This window comes from Sorghum bicolor, chromosome 8 (assembly GCF_000003195.3).
Source record: "Sorghum bicolor cultivar BTx623 chromosome 8, Sorghum_bicolor_NCBIv3, whole genome shotgun sequence".
Lineage (NCBI taxonomy): Eukaryota > Viridiplantae > Streptophyta > Magnoliopsida > Poales > Poaceae > Sorghum > Sorghum bicolor.
In genome coordinates this window covers 52,525,523-52,543,695 of record NC_012877.2, presented here as the reverse complement: position 1 = coordinate 52,543,695, position 18,173 = coordinate 52,525,523, and the positions used below count along the sequence as shown (strand labels likewise).

The 18,173-nt window shown below is 43.0% G+C and overlaps 1 protein-coding gene across 2 annotated transcripts; it reads right to left on the bottom strand.

Annotated features, from left to right (window-relative positions):
* Positions 2,537–6,443, bottom strand: LOC8067231 (putative disease resistance RPP13-like protein 3). 2 transcript variants are annotated; one of them, XM_021446464.1, is made up of 3 exons: positions 6,271–6,443; positions 5,214–6,202; positions 2,537–4,815 (listed from the first exon to the last, which is right to left on the bottom strand). In XM_021446464.1, the coding sequence occupies exons 2-3, from the start codon at positions 6,065–6,067 to the stop codon at positions 2,733–2,735; spliced, it is 2,937 nt and encodes a 978-aa protein (XP_021302139.1). In that variant the 5' UTR covers positions 6,068–6,202; positions 6,271–6,443; the 3' UTR covers positions 2,537–2,732. The 2 variants fall into 2 exon arrangements, with proteins under 2 accessions (XP_021302139.1, XP_002442248.1); XM_002442203.2 differs by having other exon boundaries at positions 5,214–6,443.

Below are 18,173 nucleotides of genomic sequence, written 5' to 3'. Positions count from 1 at the left end.
CAGCAGTATAGACCAATTTGTGTCCTTAATGTGAGTTTCAAAATATTCACTAAAGTGGGAACAAATAGGCTTAATATGGTAGCTAAAACTGTGGTCAGGCCAACACGGACTGCTTTTATACCGGGTAGGAACATTATGGAAGGAGTCGTTATCTTACACGAAACCATCCATGAGCTCCACACCAAAAAGAGAGACGGTGTCATTTTCAAAATTGACTTTGAAAAGGCATACAACAAAGTGAGGTGGCCCTTCCTACAACAAACGTTACGAATGAAAGGTTTCTCCCTCAAATGGTGTCGGTGGATTGAGACTATAGTTTCTGGCGGAAGTGTGGGAATCAAAGTCAATGATGACGTAGGACCTTACTTCCAAACCAAACGGGGACTTAGACAGGGGGATCCCATGTCACCAATCTTATTCAATATCGTGGCTGATATGCTAGCCCTGCTTATTAATAGAGCAAAAGACGATGGTCAGATAAGAGGTGTCGTTCCCCACCTTGTAGATGATGGTCTATCCATATTACAATATGTTGATGACACCATTATCTTTATTGATCATGACCCAGAACAAGCACAGAATCTAAAACTGTTGTTGTGCGCTTTCGAACAGCTATCTGGGCTGAAGATCAACTTCCACAAGAGCGAAATCTTCTGTTATGGTGCAGCTAAAGAGATGGAATCATATTATACTAGTCTCTTTGGATGCAACGCAGGGGAATATCTCTTCAGATACTTAGGGATACCAATGCACCATAGACAACTCCTAAATTCTGAATGGAGAAAGGTGGAGGATCGCTTTAAACAGAAACTATCTTGTTGGAAAGCAAAATACCTATCATATGGGGGAAGACTAGTTCTGCTAAATTCGGTCTTAAGCAGCCTACCTATGTTCATGATGTCCTTCTTTGAGATCCCCAAAGGGGTCATTAAAAACTTGGATAATTACAGATCAAGTTTCTTCTGGCAAGGCTCGTCAGACAAACATAGATATCGACTTGCCAAATGGGACATACTTTGTCGTCCTAAGGACCAAGGGGGATTAGGTATCCTAAATTTACAATTGCAAAATAAATGCCTTCTAGCCAAATGGTTGGTTAACTTACTCAACACAGAAGGTATTTGGCAATCTCTTTTAAGGAATAAATACCTAAAATCCAAAACCCTAACTCAAGCGGCGGCCAAACCAAACGACTCTCATTTTTGGAGGGGCCTCATGCATATCAAAGATGAGCTGCTGGCTAATGGTTCTTTCCATATTAAGGATGGAACTAACACTAGGTTTTGGGATGATACATGGGTAGGAGATAAGCCACTCAAAGTGATTTATCCTTCCTTATATAATATAGTGAGGGATCCTCACGCAACTGTATCAAAAGTGTTGACTACTAACCCCCTAAACATCTCTTTTAGGATGGCATTGGTGGGTAATAAACTCACAGAGTGGCTTAGCTTAGTAGCACGGATCTCAAATGTTGAATTGGTCGAAGGTTCGGATTATTTCAGATGGAGGCTAACCAAATCTGGTTTATTCTCTGTCCGCTCTTTGTATCTTTATGATATGGATACACAAACACCTTTTCACCGTAAGAAGATTTGGAAGATAAAAATTCCTCTAAAAATTAAGATCTTTCTCTGGTTTTTACAAAGAGGTGTTGTTTTGACCAAAGATAACCTCGCCAAAAAAAATTGGAAGGGCAGTCAGAAGTGCATTAGCTGTAATAGGAATGAAAATATCCAACACCTATTCCTAGACTGTCCCCTTACCAAGACGATTTGGAGGATTATCTTTTTTCTACTAATTTAACCCAACCCAGATCAATCAGCCACATGTTTGGTGGTTGGCTTTCTAATCAAAATAAAAGGATGATAAATCTGATCTGGGTGGGGGTGGCTGCCATGTACTGGCCAATCTAGAGATGTCGTAATGATGTTATTTTTAATCAAATGAAATCTAACTCCATTATGTAGGTAATTTTCAGATGAGCGTACTGGTTACGAACTTGGGCCCCGTTGTAGCATGATGAGATAGCTGCGGACACACTATCAAAGTTAAGCAAGAAATTAGAAGTAATTGCTTTAGAGTTATCCAATAAAGGATAGAAACACATTTTTTGTTTGTACTAGCATCCTGGTCCATCTATAAGACTAAGGCTTCTCTTTTCCCTTGAACTTTGTATTTGTTGGCTGTGTACATCCCAGGATGTAGAGGCCGGATTCTTCTATCCATTATCTAAAAATGTACTCTGAAGAAGTGTCGAGCTTCCAACACGAGGTTGCTACTACCTTCTCAGGTTGTCTCCAACAGGAGACCTATTTGGGAACCCAAACCCAAAATGGGTCTCCAACACAATACCTATGGCCTCCAACAGAGAAGACCCACTTTGGATATCAAAAGAGGCATAACCAAATTTAGGTATCCTCTCTCTTCGAGACCTAGCGCTATCCAAAGGACAAATAGGTCTTGTATTTTGGGTGACGATTGTTGGAGATAGTCTCACACTCATACATAGAACTGCAATACTAGTATTCGTTGGTATAGTCATTCGAATTTAATAAGCATGCTTGCATTCGCTACGACTAGAGATTCGCGTAATCCAACAGTGTCTTCAATATGCACCATCATGATTGATGATACATAGTAGCTAATTAATCATCCTAGTTGATGATACACAGAATGGAACACGATGGTGATGAAACACTGAGAGGTTCCTTATTTCACAACCCCACTAGCTAGTATGGCAGTACGCCCTCGCAACACTTGCGTTTTCTTGATTGCTTTTGCTGAACCCCTTTGTCGTATGTTGTACTGTCTTCCACCTCCAGAACCATTTCCCTCCTGTCCTCACCCTCCACCATACTATACTCCCTAAATCTCTCGATTTGTAGTGTAGGATGTCCCGGATGGATGCTGGCTGTGTTCCTGATTGTAGCTTCTGCAGCCTCTACTCTGCTTCTTGTGGCCATGTAACAGTCGATTGTGGCGGTGATATGCTCCAGGTTTGCAAGGTGCACAAAGTTGAACTCAAAACCTGTCTTGGATTCTGTTTCCTTTGCTCTAAAATGAAGCCGTAAACTTCCAAGCCTCGGCATAGCTTTCTGTTCAGCCACCATCCTCAGCCCACCTTCCCCATAGGACCTGAAAATGAACTCCTTAAGGCAACAGAACTGCTGGCGGCCGATAGTAAGCCTTTCAGCCGGTGCTTCCAGTGAGGTCAACATGGCATAGAGCAGAGTTGGAATGGCGCCAAGGATGCAGAGATCTTCATGTTTGATGCGGGTGACACGGATGTCAAGATGGGCAAGATTTACTAGACACTGCATTCCTTGTGGAATGTTGCTACTAAGATAACTCTGGTTGCACAGCTTCCGCAGAGATGTAGCATTGCACCACAATAGATCCATCACTCTACTTGTTGAGTAAGCATTAGTGTCAATCTCGAGTGACTGAAGACCGTGTTTACCCAGTACAGTGAGAGATAACTCCAAAGCTTCTTGATACTTCCACTTGCAATGGTCACCGAGTTCATTGCTGCCATGCAGTCTTATGTGAAGGACTCTTAAATTAGTCAAGCGCCTGAGCTGCTCCAAAAATTTCACAGAGCCATGCGAATAAGCATGTGACAGCATCCGTAACGATTGCAGATTGCCAATCTCATCTGGCAGTTCTATGTTGAAATCAACTAGTAGACGCACCAGATTTTTCAAATTGCCTATGGTTGGGGGTAATCTGTCAATTTTGCTGCCATGTATGTCCAGTGTCTGTAAATACTGCAGGTCTCCAATGTTCTCTGGAAGCTCAGTAATACTAGGACAACCTATTTCCAGGTACTTCAATTGCAAAGAGCTCCCGATACTTTTAATGTGGTGGTTATTAATACCAAGGTTGGCACAAGTACATCGTAGAACCAATACTCTTAAAGAATGAAATATTGGCAGATGAGGGGCTTCTTTATGTGCCACGTGGAACCTAATCAGCGAGCGTACCTGTGAGCACTTGTTCATAATCTCCTGCAGTACATCATTTTCCAGAAAGCTGGATAGGAGAGAGAGCCGGCGAATCTTGTTAGCGGGACATTTAAACACCTCCCCCTCTACCACTGTGACAAAGTTCTGCTCTGTGGAAAGTGAAATGATAAGATCAAGCACCGTATCATGGAGTCGGCAGGCTCTAGCCATCCCATTATACATTATATCAATAGGTTGAATCAAGCTTCTGTTGATAAGATCATTAAAGTAGTTCTCTCCTGTTTGATCCAGTGTTTGTCCAAATTCATTTGTGATGAACCCCTCAGCTATCCATCTCCATATTAGCTTTTCTCTTGCAATCTTACAGTCTTCAGGAAATATACAAAGATATAAGAAGCAGGACTTCAGATGATGTGGAAGATCATAGTAGCTAAGCATGAGTATATCTCGAACTAGTTGTGAATGAAGTCCAGAAACCATAGAATCTCGAACTTGCTCCCATTGGTCTATATCATTTGATCTGTTAGCTAACAAACTAGCTACTGTATTTATAGCTAGTGGCAGACCATGACATCTTTTTATTATTGACAGAGAGACTTCTTCCAGATGAGGCGGGCAGGAGGACTGCCTTTGAAAAACTCTGTTATAAAACAGCATTGAGGAGTCCTGGTCACTCAGAGGCTGAATGTTGTGAATATATCCTTCATAACTTGAGCAGCATGATCTGGCTACATCAGAATGTCTTGTAGTAGTAATTATTCTACTGCACAATTTATTCTCAGGTAAAGCAGACTTCATAAATTCCCATGCAACTGTGCTCCAGATATCATCAACAACGATTAAGTACCTATTTGAATGTCAATGACATTAGTTTCACAGGATTGAGTAACAAATTTCCATTATTGCTAGTATATATGATTGTATATACACTTAGTTATTGCAGATCCACAGCAGAAATGTATAACAAAGTCAACTATACCACTACCTGCTTATTGTGAACATTGATCATAAATTTAATATAGTTGGTGTTTCTGAAATATATTCTTTGCAGAAGCACAAATAATTGTACTGCCTTTTGTATAGACTTGATTGTGGTACTTAAAGAGAGCAGCAGACTGATGAGGTCCTTATGTAATCCGATAATATTCCCCCCCCCCCCCCCCCCCCCCCTTATTTTGTGTTCATATCATATGGTTGAATATTTGTATCGAAATAGACATATGATGCTGGTATTTTCATGCTTACCTTTTATCTTGTAGGTATGCTCTGACCTCATTTATGAGTTGCCGCTCATCGTCGTCGTCTGATGATGAATGACTCTTACTACTACCCAGTTCTGTAAGCAGATCACGGAGTATCTTCTTTATGATGGGACTTCGCGAAACTGGTACAAAAGCTGTACAATCAAATCGACTCTTGATTTTGCCATACACTTGGTTCGCGAGAGTTGTTTTGCCGAGGCCTCCAAAACCCACGATAGACACCATTCTAAGCTGTTGTTGTGTCGAGCCGTCTTTCATCAACCAATCCATGAGATTCTGCATAGGACCGTCGATACCAACAAGTTTCTCTGCTTCCACATACAGCGCTGGCAATCGTGGATCAATCTCCACTTTGCCCGCGACAGAGATGGATTCGTCGTACTTGTACCTCAAGCGACGCTCACTCTCCTCAACCACACGAGCCTTGAGCTCGTGAATCTGGTTAGCCATCTGGAAGCCTGACCATAGCTTTTTAACCTTACCAATTATCATCTTAACAAAATTACCTGTCTTGCCCTTGATGCTGGTGTCAGTACTGTGACTGTCACCGTGGTTAAGCTTCTTCTGCATCAGCATAAACATGTCGATGCAATCTTCGATGTCATAGCTTAGTTCCCGTATGTTGTCCCTCCAAACCTGTACCTGCACGTCAAGTTTCTCCGCTGCTGCCAGCTTCTGAAGCAGGGCGTTCATGCTGCTGAGCTCGTTCCTCAGGAAAGCGATGTCGGACTTGGTGCCTCCAAGGAGCTCATACTCCGCCTCAACCATTGCAGAGAGCTTGGCGAGCAGGGAGTTCATCACCCCTGTTGAAGCACTCGCTAGAGCCCCAGCATCCATCTTCCAAATGACGAACCCGGCCGCTTGTGCTTGTGCAGCTGTTATGGCCACCGGAGATGGAGAAACTGCCCGTGCTCCTCTTGAGGTTGAGGCTCCTTGTACACAACTGCTTTGCTATGTCGTTGCTTTCCTGATCTGTGACGACGTCTCTGCAAATTGAGAAGCTGCCTGGGATTGGGATGTGAATTGCAAGGGAAACTTACACCGACAGTGTTGTAGGCTGCTGCAATAATGAAGAAGTTTCCACTTTCCAGCGAGACTAGTACCGGAGACTGGACCAGCAGCTTGCGTCGAGAAATTCTGAAATTGAACTTGGCTAGTCTGAGGTGCCGGAGAATTCCCAGATAGAACATGAGCACAAGAGAAGCTTGACCAACTCCTAGATACGCGTTCCTGTGCAGACGTCAGACGTGTTGAGCTGTTGGTCACTAATCAGTCATTCAGTCCAGTACTCCTTGACAGCGAAATCAAAGAGCAGCTGTAGCTTAAGGCCTTGTTTAGTTTCTCCCATAAACTTTTCAAGATTTTTCGTCACATTGAATCTTTGGACACATACATTAAGCATTAATTATAGACGAAACAAAAACTAATTGTATAATTTATCTGTAATTTACGAGATGATCTTTTTGAGGCCTTGTTCATTTCCCAATTTTTTTTTGTTTTCTGATACTGTAGCACTTTTGTTTTTATTTAGCAAATATTGTCCAATCATAGTAATAATGATTTCCATGAAGAAAGGCAATTGCAGCTGAACTTTGAGGCTCTCTGCTATGGTCGGAGGATCCAGAGCATTAGGTATCACGAGATGAAGAGTGTTCCAGCAAGCCAGCGAGAAGGGACAATGAAATAGCAAATGACTGATTTCTTCATCAATACCACAAGCGCAGAGGACACAGCTGTAATCTTGCAGCTGCATGTTCTTTCTTCTGAGGAGTGCCCTGGTATTCAATCTCCTGTGAAGGACTAACCAAAAGAAGAATTTCCTTTTGTTTTGACAAGAAGATTTTCAAAGCCACTGGAAGGATGGATGGATCTGCCTATGACGAATGAGTTGTCTATAAGCTTTCTTGGAAGAAAAATCTAGAGAGCCCCAGATATAGGACCAAGTGTCCTTAACATCCTGTATCTGAAGATTTTGAATGAGCAACTCCAAATCCAAGTATTGAGCATAGGCTTCTGGAGGTAGAGGTAAATGAAACTGATCATGAAGGGGATTAGAATTGCACGCCAAGAATACAAAGATGTCTGGGTTCTTCACAAAGGAAAAAAGTTCAGGAAAAGCTTGATTTAGAATCGTCCCATTCCAGAGATCTTGCCAAAAGAAACAAGACTTTCCATCATGAACTGTGACCATGGCAATCCCTTTAAAAGTATTCAAAAGTTTTAGGATGTCTTTCTACCAAAAAGATCCTCTAAAATTTGCCGTTACAGTTGGCAGTCTATTCCTTGTGTAGTACTTATCCCAGACCAGCTGAACCCAGGGAATTGATGCTCTATTAAAGAATTTGTGCAGATGCTTGAGCAGTAAACTCTCATTTTGAGCATAGAGGTTTAAGACACCGAGTCCTCCTTCAGATTTGGGGAGGCAGACCAATGGCCAAGCTGCTTTTGGGGGCTTTTTATTTGTCATGTCCGAGCCCCTCCATAAACAATGTTTTCTATATTTGTCAATCTGTTTAATCACAGTCTTTGGGAGTAAGAAGGTGCACATTGCAAAGGTTGGAAGAGCTGTCAAGACTGCATTAGTGAGTTCTAATCTTCGTGCCTCTGTCAGGAAGGAGGAGAAGGCTACAAGTCTTCTTTCACATTTTGAGACCAAAGGCCAAAAGTCTGCAACTGTTGGCTTGGCAAGGCTTAGAGGCAGTCCCAAATAAGTGAAGGGTAAAGAGCCTTTTGAGCAACCAAAGGTAGCAGCCAACATATCAAATCTGCCATCATCAATATTAATTGGTATCATCATGGATTTGTCAAAATTAACTTTCAGTCCAGAGATTTCAGCAAAGTTCTGCAGCATCCCTTTTAGATGCATAAGTTCAGCAATGTCTCCCTTCATGAAGATGAGTGTGTCATCTGCATATTGCAGTATAGGAAAATCTTCATCACTCGATAATGGCAGAGGCAAGGACATATGGTTACTTGAAGTGGCATCATTTAAGAGTGTCTGAAGAAAATCTACAGCTAGTACAAACAATAGAGGGGAGAGGGGATTACCCTGTCTGACCCCTCTCCTACAATGGAAAACTTTTCCTGGGATACCATTCAAAATAACAGATGAGGTGCCCGATTGGAAAATGAGTTTCATCCACTGCAGCCACTTTGAGGGGAAACCTTTGTGTTCCATAACTTGCATCATAAACTGATGTTCTACCTTATCGAAAGCTTTTTCGAAATCAAGCTTTAGAATCATTATCTCTTTCTTAGATTGGTGACACATGTGTAAGTATTCCAGAGCCCAAGATATACAATCTTGGATGGTTCTACTTTTGATGAAGCCATACTGGTTTTTATGGAGGAGTGATGGAAGCTGGGTCTGGAGTCGGTTGGCAAGTAATTTGGTGATAAGTTTGACTGAAGTGTTAAGAAGAGAGATTGGCCTGTAGTCTGCAACTTTCATTGCCCCATCTTTCTTAGGAATTAAGGTAATATAGGAGCCATTGATGCTTTGCATGCATATATTCCCAGAATAAAATGCATCAAAAAGATTATAGAAGTCATTACGGATAATTGGCCAGCAATGCTTCAAAAAATCGGTGTTGAAACCGTCTGGTCCTGGTGACTTATCAGTTGGTAAACCCTTCACTATTGCATCAATTTCAGGTTTTGTGAAGGGCTGAACTAAGTCATCTAGCTCGATACCCGGGTGGAGGTAAGGGCTCAAATCAATTCCCAGAGGAGTGAAGCTAGTTGTGCCCACTCTTTCTTTGAAAGCCATCCAAATAAGATTTGCTTTGTCACAGTTCTCAGTCACTATTGTACCATTATCATCTTGCAACTGTGTGATTAGATTTCTTCTGTATTTGGTGGTTGCTTGAGCATGAAAAAACTTTGTGGTTGCATCTCCAAGAGTTACCCATTTGATTGTTCCTCTCTGCTTCCAATATGTTTTTTGTTGTCTTAGCAGAGAGATGAGCTTATCTTCTAAAAGCTTTCTAAAATTCCATTCCACTAAACTGAAATCTCGAAACTCTTCCAAAAAATTCACAAAGGTAAGAATAAGCTTCACATTGCTGATGACTGTTTTAAGACTAGATAAACTTTGCTTCCACCGTTTAAGTGCCCCTCTCAAATTTTTGAATTTAGCAGTAATGGTTTTTGCAGCATCATTCTGCTGAACTGGAGTGCACCAACCCTGTTGGACTTTGGTGGAGAAACCCTCATGCTGTAACCAAAAATTTTTGAACCTAAAAATGTGGCATTTTGGAATAGTTGTAGATATGTTGATTACATACGGAACGTGGTCAGAGGTTTCCATAGTCAGGGTAAAGGCATTGGTGTTAGGATATGAGATAGTCCAGTTTGAGGAGGTGAAAAACCAGTCTAGTCTTTCCAACAAAGAGTGATGTTGCTTATTAGACCAAGTGAAGTGTTGACCTTTCAACGGATTTTCTACCAAGCCTAAGGTGCTAATGGCCGCATTAAACATGAGCATGTCTGGAAAATCTGCCCTAGGCCTATTTCGGTTAGAGGGGTTTCTATATAGGCTGAAATCACCCACTATTAGTGTTGACACCGTTTTTGGACACGTACCCAGGATCGGTAGAGTGTAGATCGGCAAGAAAGAGCAATAGTGACTGGTCTGCAGGAGAGTTGCCGATAAGGGTGGTTGCCGATGAGGAGACAGCTAAATGTGGCTAAGTCCATGGGTGGTGATGTGTTTATGCCGATGGCCAGTATTAATCGTTGCCGATGGAGAGTCTGCCGATGACGTGGAAGGAAGACTTGGAGGTTGCCAATTGGTCCGTGGTGGTGTCCCAGCTTGTCATGGCAGGATAGTTTTATGTTTTCCTTAGTTATTTAAATCGTTTTGTACACGGATTCTGTTTAAATTTGGAATTCGAGTTCTAGTCGTGTCTGGTTGTAGCTCTTTGAGCAGGGTATAAATGTGGACCCTAGGGCCTTGTAATCGAGACATCTATCAATCAATCAAACACACGTTTTTACTCATATTCCAGCATCTACTTTTTGACGACTTCGTCATATTTTCCTTTTTATTACGAGTTCTTAGGAGTTCGTCGACTTAACCTCGGCGTATTCTCAAGTTCCGCGTGAATACCTCTTGGCCGTGGCATCCCGGCGCATCGCTGTTGTCGGGACCAAAGTATTCGAGTTATCACCTTTGCCGATAGTAAGGTCAAATCGGCTGGCACGCCTTAACGTTTGAATCAGGTATTAGCCCTTTGTGTTTGCAGATCAGCTTTTGCATCAACACATCTTTTGGCACGCCCAGTGGGACCAGATTCAAGATCAAGATCAACATGTCAACTACTGAGTTTGACTTGGAGAACGTCATCCCCGTGACAGAAGCTAGCCTCAAAGATGAGCAGAAGCAAGCTATTGCGAAGGCTATGGAGGGTTACAAGCAACAATGTCTCAAGGCCTTCAGCATAAACAGGAGCGGCGAAGTGATCCAAAAGGAAGCACTGCCGATACCTCGGTAGGTTACTTTTGAAGCCAATCCTGGTAAACTTCAAGACATGGTCGATAGTGCTATCAACCGTGCCTTGATCAACCAAGCGGGTGTGCTGTCCAATACGGTTTTCAATGTCGTGGCTAGAACATTCAAGGAAGGATAGTTGCCACCAAATTATGTGGGCCCTTCTCATCATCAGCCAGGACCACCAGTGGTCACAGCTCCATCGGCTGCTACAGCCGCTGCGGGCACAGAAACTGTTGTTCCTCCAAGTACGTTAGGAGTCACTAATGCACAATCTACGCCGATGACAACCAATCCATCGACATTAGATGAGTCGATCAAGCTTACTACAGATCTGTTGGCATCGGCAATGTCAGGACAGGTTCCTCCTCCTAACTGGTGGGGTTTTGGTATGCCCCCAGAGTTCACGTTGAAGACACCTGGTACGTCCCAGGCGGCTGATATGAGAGGCAAGGCTCCTATGGCATCGGCACCTCCAAATATGTCGATGAATCAGAGTCCCCAGTATACTACAACCACTACTGCAAGGCCTTACACTGGGAATTCTCAAGCTCCAACGTTCCAGATGCCTAACGCATCGGCAGAATCAATGCTGATGCAACAGAGATTTATGACTCAGCCAGGGTATGTCAATTCAATGATGATACCCAATTACCAGTCATCGGCAGGGCCTATGCCGATGAACGCTAATAGTGGAGGGCTTGGGCAGCAAGTCTTTTCGCAAATGCACCAACAAAATCATCAGGCTACCGGGTTTCAACAAGGCCAAATCTATCCTGGGTTCCAGAACCAAGGATTGCCCAACCAGCTGATGAATCTTGGGCAGCAGATCAGCGGACAGCAGATCGGCGGGCAACAGTTTGGTGGTCAGCAGATGGGTGGCCAATTGATCAACCCAATGTTCCATGCAGATCGTGCACCGCACAGACACGTGGAAGCTTACCAGCAGGTGCCGGATCCGCAACCGCCTCATCGGCAAGATGCCGATGCTTATTGGGCCGATAAGATTGCTGAAGTGATGAGAGACCAATTTGGGATAAAACCCAAAGTCAACACTTACTCTTATCGGACACCATATCTTCCTGCTTATGATTTAATCCCACTTACAAATCGGTACAAAGTGCTAGATTTTACTAAGTTTTCAGGGCAGGATGATACATCAACTATGGAGCATGTCAACAGGTTGATCATCCAATGCGGAGAAGCTGCTAACAGGGACGAGTTAAGGGTTCACCTGTTCTCGTCATCATTATCTGGATCGGCTTTCACCTGGTTCATATCATTACCTCCCAACTCAGTGATTACTTGGGCCGATCTAGAGAAACAATTCCACAAGTACTTCTTTTCTGGGGTCCATGAGAAGAAGATCACCGATTTGGTCAAATTGAAGCAACGCAATGATGAATCGGTTGAAAGTTTTGTGCAGAGGATACGGGAAGTCAAGAACAAATGCTATAGCCTGGTTCTGGATGATCGGCAGCTAGCCGATTTGGCTTTCCAGGGTTTGTTGCCACACATTAGGGACAAATATGCATCTCAGGAGTTCGAAAGCTTAAGTCATTTGGTGCAGAGAATTTCTGATCAAGATATCAAGCCTTTTGAGCCCAAGAGAGCATGGAATAAAAAGGTATCATTTGTGGATGTGAAAGCCCTAGTTTGGTTTTGGATAATTGATGAAACCCTAGTACTAACCTCTATACTAAGTGTGTGTAGACTTAATGAGGTTGGTACATGCCAAGTAATGGAGCAAGAGATGATCATGGTGATGATGGTGATGACCACAAGATGATCAAGTGCTCAACTTGGAAAAGAAGAAAGAGAAAAACAAAACCCTATGGAGATCAAGGCAAAGGTATTGCTTAGGGTTTTGGTTTTGGTGATCAATACACCATAGAGGGTGTGATCACATTTAGGATAGATAGCCGTACTATAAAGAGGGGAATTCTTTGGCTAAGCGGTTATCAAGTGCCACTAGGTGTCATTGTTCATGTGCATGCATTTAGAACCTAGTGAGCTAACTTAACTCCTTCGAAGAAAAATGTTTGTGAAAATGCTAACACACGTGCACACTTGTTGGTACACACTTTGTGGTGTTGGCACACTTTGATAAGGAGGTGGAGTTTGAAGGGTAGAGAGAGGATGGGTTCCTCTCTCCCTCCCGCCTCGCATGCTCGGCGGGATTCGGCACTTTTGAGAAAATGAAGTGTATATTTTCTACTGCGCCGGTGGGAAATTTGGAGAAGTCGCGGGAGTGTTTCTCGCTGAGGAACACTCACCGGACGCTGGCACAGAGGCACCGGACGCTGTGTCTGAGCGTCCGGTGTGCAGGCTGCCTGGCTCAGCTAGGGTTAGGCACCGGACGCCAGGCACCGGACGCAAGCTGGAGCGTCCGGTGGTCTGAGTCCGGTGTCCGCGCGTTTTGCAAACCTCTCTAGGTGTGAGTCCGGAGAGCACCGGACGCTCAGGGTGCGTCCGGTGGCTTGCGTCCGGTGACCCTGCGAGTTTGCGGAACTCTCTGCGCATGAGTCCGGTGCACTGTAGGTGACCGTTAGTTTCTGACACTCGGCGGACGTTGGAGCACCGGACGCTGGTGTTGAGCGTCCGGTGACCCCGTTTTTTCACCCAGTGAAAGAGCCAACGGCTCTATTTGTTTGAGGGGCTATATATACATGTTTGGCCGGCTTGGGGCTCACACCCTTGGCATTCTAACATACTTGACATCCTTGTGAGCCTAAGCAAACACCTCCCACTCATCTCCTTCATAGATTAAACATCTTTGTGAGATTGGGAGTGATTCCAAGTGCATTTGCTTGAGTGATTGCATCTAGTGGCACTTGGGGATCGTTCTAGCTGCGGTTTTCTTGTTACTCTTGGTGGTTGCCGCCACCTAGACGGCTTGGAGCAGCGGAGGAGGATTGGCACGAGTTGGTGATTGTTCGTGGCCATCTCCCGGTGATTGTGAGGGGTCTTGTACCTTCCCCGGCAGAGAGCCAAAAGGTAACTCTAGTGGATTGCTCGTGTCATTGAGTTACCTCACTTGTGGGTAGGTTCTTGTGGTGTCCTAGTGAGGACGAGGTTCGTGCTACACCTCTTAGCCATTGAACCACCAAGTGTTGGTCGACACAACGGGGACGTAGCGTGCCGGCAAGCACGTGAACCTCGGGAGAAAAATTGTGTGTCTCCATTGTGATTGTTCATTGGATTTCTCCCGGTGATTGGACTTCATATTAGTGATTGGTTCATCCCCTCTACGCGGCGGTATAAAGTTCAAACCATCTCTTTTACATTCCCGCAAACTAGAGTAGCTTACTTACTTGTATAGAAACTTTAGGTAGCCTTCTAGTGTAAGTAGTGACATAGCTCTTGTGTGTCTAGTGATTATATCAACTAGAATTGTTGGATAGGTGGCTTGCAAACACCCCATTAGAGCTAGAACAAAAAGCTTCGCTTTGTTATTTACTAACCTCTTGCTCTAGTGAGTTTGTAGAATTTTTTAATAGGCTATTCACCCCCCTCTAGCCATATTAGGACCTTTCAAGTGGTATCGGAGCCGTGGTCACCGTTTGTAAAGGCTTAACAACCTCGGTGCTCAAATTATGGCTCAAATAGTGTTCAACCATGTTGGGGGCAAACCACCGTTCTTTGATGGCACAAGTTCCTTTGACTATTGGAAAAGAAAAATGAAGATGTACCTTGGATCAATAAATGATAGAGTGTGGGAAGTCACCGAAAATGACTTTGTGATTCTTGATCCGGCTAACCCCACCGACAATGAGAGAGCAAACAAGCAATGCAATACTATGGCTCTCAACATGATATACAATGGCATTGATTCAAAGGTGTTTGAACAAGTCAAAGATCTTGAGAAGGCTAGTGAAGTATGGACAAGGCTAGAAGAAACATATGAGGGCACTACAACGGTAAAAAGTGCCAAGTTGTATATGCTCAAGGACAAGCTATCCAACTTCAAGATGAAGGATGATGAGTCCATACCGGAGATGTTCTATAGGCTCCAAGTCATCATCAATGATCTCAAGGGCCTTGGTGAGAAAGTGAAGGATGAGGACTTCATTCACAAGTTCTTGATGTGCTTGCCTAAGAGGTTCAAGACATTGAGAACAATCATCTTTAGAGGTGGATTGACGGGTGTATCTCCCAATGAGGTACTTGGAGATGTCATGACCGAAGATCAATACTATGACAATGATGATGATGAGGTCATGAAGAAGGATGATGATGACAAGAAGAAAAAGAGTGTAGCATTCAAAGCTAGCTCTTCATCCAAGAGCAAGAACAAGGGGAAGGCCAAGAAGGAAGAATCAAGTGATGAGGAGTGCTCCAATGATGATAGTGATGATGAAGCACTAGCACTCTTTGTCCGCAAATTTGGCAAGATGATGAAGAAGAAGGGCTATCACACAAGAAAGAGAAGAGATCACTTCAAGAACAAGGAGCATGTGAGGCTATGCTACAAGTGCAAAAGCCTCGATCATATTGTGGCGGATTGTCCTTACAATAGTGACAATGATGAGCATGACAAGAAGAACAAGAAGGAGAAGAAAGAAAAGAAAGAGAAGAAGATGGTCTTCAAGAAGAAGAAGAAGGGTGGATCCTATATTGTGACATGGGATAGTGATGCTTCTTCGGATGATGATTCTAGTGATGATGACAAGACATCCAAGAAGAAGGCGCTTGCAAGCATTGCTATCAACAAGCCATCACTCTTCGACACTCCTTCATGCTTCATGGCCAAGGGCCACAAGGTACAATATGATGAGAGTGAAAGTGAAAGTGAAAATGAACATGATAGTGATAGTGATGATGAAAATGAATTCACTAATGAACAACTCATGGACATGCTAGAACAAGCCGATTCACTTATTCAATCTAAAAACAAGAAGTGCAAAGAATTGGCCAAGAAGTTAAAAGCTGTTGAGCAATCCTTTGATGAGCTCAATGCTAATCATGAGAGGCTAGTGGAAGCCCATGAGAAGCTTGGCAAGGCTCACACCAAGCTTGAAAAAGCTCACTCCTTGTTATTAGAAGAGAACAAGGAAAAGGTTGTTGTATCATGTGATGTGGGCACAACATGTGACTTAACTAAAGAATCACCCAACCCACCTATTGTTGTTGCCACTAACTCTTCATGTAGGTCTTCATCCACCACCACCAACTCTACCTCTACTTCTAGTGTTAGTGTCACTTGTTATACCTCACTAAAGGTTGAGAATGAGACTCTCAAGAGAGAGGTGGATGAGCTCACTCATGCCCTAGGCAAAGCCTATGGTGGTGAGGCCCGCTTGCTAAAGTGCTTGGGTAGCCAAAGGTTTTCTCTCAATAAAGAGGGATTAGGCTATACCCCCAAGAAGGGCAAGAAAGCCTTTGCAACTCACAAGCCTAGCTTTGTAAAGAGCAATGGTTGATATTGCAACAAATGCAAGCAAGTTGGGCACCTAGAGCATAATTGCAACAAAATAAACAAGAACAAGAAAAATGCTAATGTGTCTTACATTCCTTTTGATTCTTGTTATGTGCTTACCAAGGGTGAGAAGGGTGTGCATGCTAAGTTTGTTGGTACACCAATTGTGGGTCCAAAGAAGAAGGCCATTTGGGTACCAAAGAGCTTAGTCACTAACCTCCAAGGACCCAAGCAAGTATGGGTACCTAAGAAACATTGATTTGTTTTGTAGGTAAACTATAAAGTCGGAGGAAGGCATTGGGTGCTTGATAGTGGGTGCACACAACACATGACCGGTGATGCAAGAATGTTCAATTCAATCAATCCAAATGATGACAATGGTGTTGATAGTATCACATTTGGTGACAATGGCAAAGGCAAGGTCAAAGGGCTTGGTAAAATTGCTATATCCAATGACTTGAGCATTTCCAATGTGCTACTAGTAGAGAGCTTGAACTTCAACTTACTATCCGTGGCTCAACTTTGTGATCTTGGTTTCAAATGCATATTTGGAGTTGATGATGTAGAGATCATAAGTGTAGATGGCTCAAACTTGATATTCAAAGGCTTTAGATATGAGAATCTATACTTGGTTGATTTCAATGCTAGAGAAGCTCAATTGTCAACATGCTTGCTCACTAAATCTAGCATGGGTTGGTTATGGCATAGAAGGCTTGGTCATGTTGGAATGAAACAATTAAACAAGTTAGTCAAGCATGATCTTGTTAGAGGCTTGAAAGATGTCACATTTGAGAAAGACAAGCTTTGTAGTGCATGTCAAGCCGGAAAGCAAGTTGGCAACACTCATCCAAAGAAGAGCATCATGAGTACATGCAAGGCATTTGAGTTGTTGCACATGGACTTATTTGGACCAACCACATACACAAGCATCGGAGGAAACAAATATGGATTTGTGATAGTGGATGATTTCACAATATATACATGGGTATTCTTTCTTAGTGACAAGAGTGATGCTTTTGCAACCTTCAAATCATTTGTCAAGAGAATACACAATGAGTTTGAAACAACCATCAAGAAAGTGAGAAGTGACAATGGAAGTGAATTCAAGAATACAAGAGTTGATGAGCTTTGTGATGAATTTGGCATTAGGCATCAATTCTCGGCCAAGTACACTCCACAATCAAATGGTCTTGTTGAGAGGAAGAATAGAACCTTGATTGACATGGCAAGATCAATGTTGAGTGAGTACAATGTGAGTCATTCTTTTTGGGCCGAAGTAATCAACACGGCTTGCTACTATAGCAACCGACTCTATTGTCACCCAATGATGGAGAAGACACCATATGAGCTCTTGAATGGAAGAAAGCCCAACATTGCATACTTTCGGGTTTTTGGTTGCAAATGCTATATATTGAAGAAAGGCACTAGATTGAGTAAATTTGAAAAGAAATGTGATGAAGGTTTCTTGCTTGGTTACTCAACTACTAGCAAAGCTTATAGAGTTTGGAATTTGGCTAGTGGTACTCTTGAAGAGGTGCATGATGTTGAGTTTGATGAAACAAATGGCTCTCAAGAGGAAGATGAGAATCTAGATGATGTGAGAGGCACTCAATTGGCCGATGCAATGAATAATATGGACATTGGTGATTTAAGGCCTAGAGAGGTGATTGATGTTGAAGATGACAAAGATCAAGTGCTTCCTACCTCTAATGTGCAAACTAGTAGCTCTCATGATCAAAATCAAGCTAGTACAAGTGGTACTCAAGTGCAAGATCAACAAGCTAGTACATCATCTCATGATCAACCGAGTGCAAGCAATCAAGTGCAAATACTCCAACCAACAAATATTGCAAGAGATCATCCATTGGATCATATTATAGGTGACATTCAAAGAGGAGTGCAAACTAGATCAAGATTAGCATCATTTTGTGAGCATTTCTCCTTTGTGTCTCACATTAAGCCAAAGAAGATTGATGAAGCATTGAGAGATGTTGATTGGGTTAATGCTATGCATGAAGAGCTTAACAATTTCA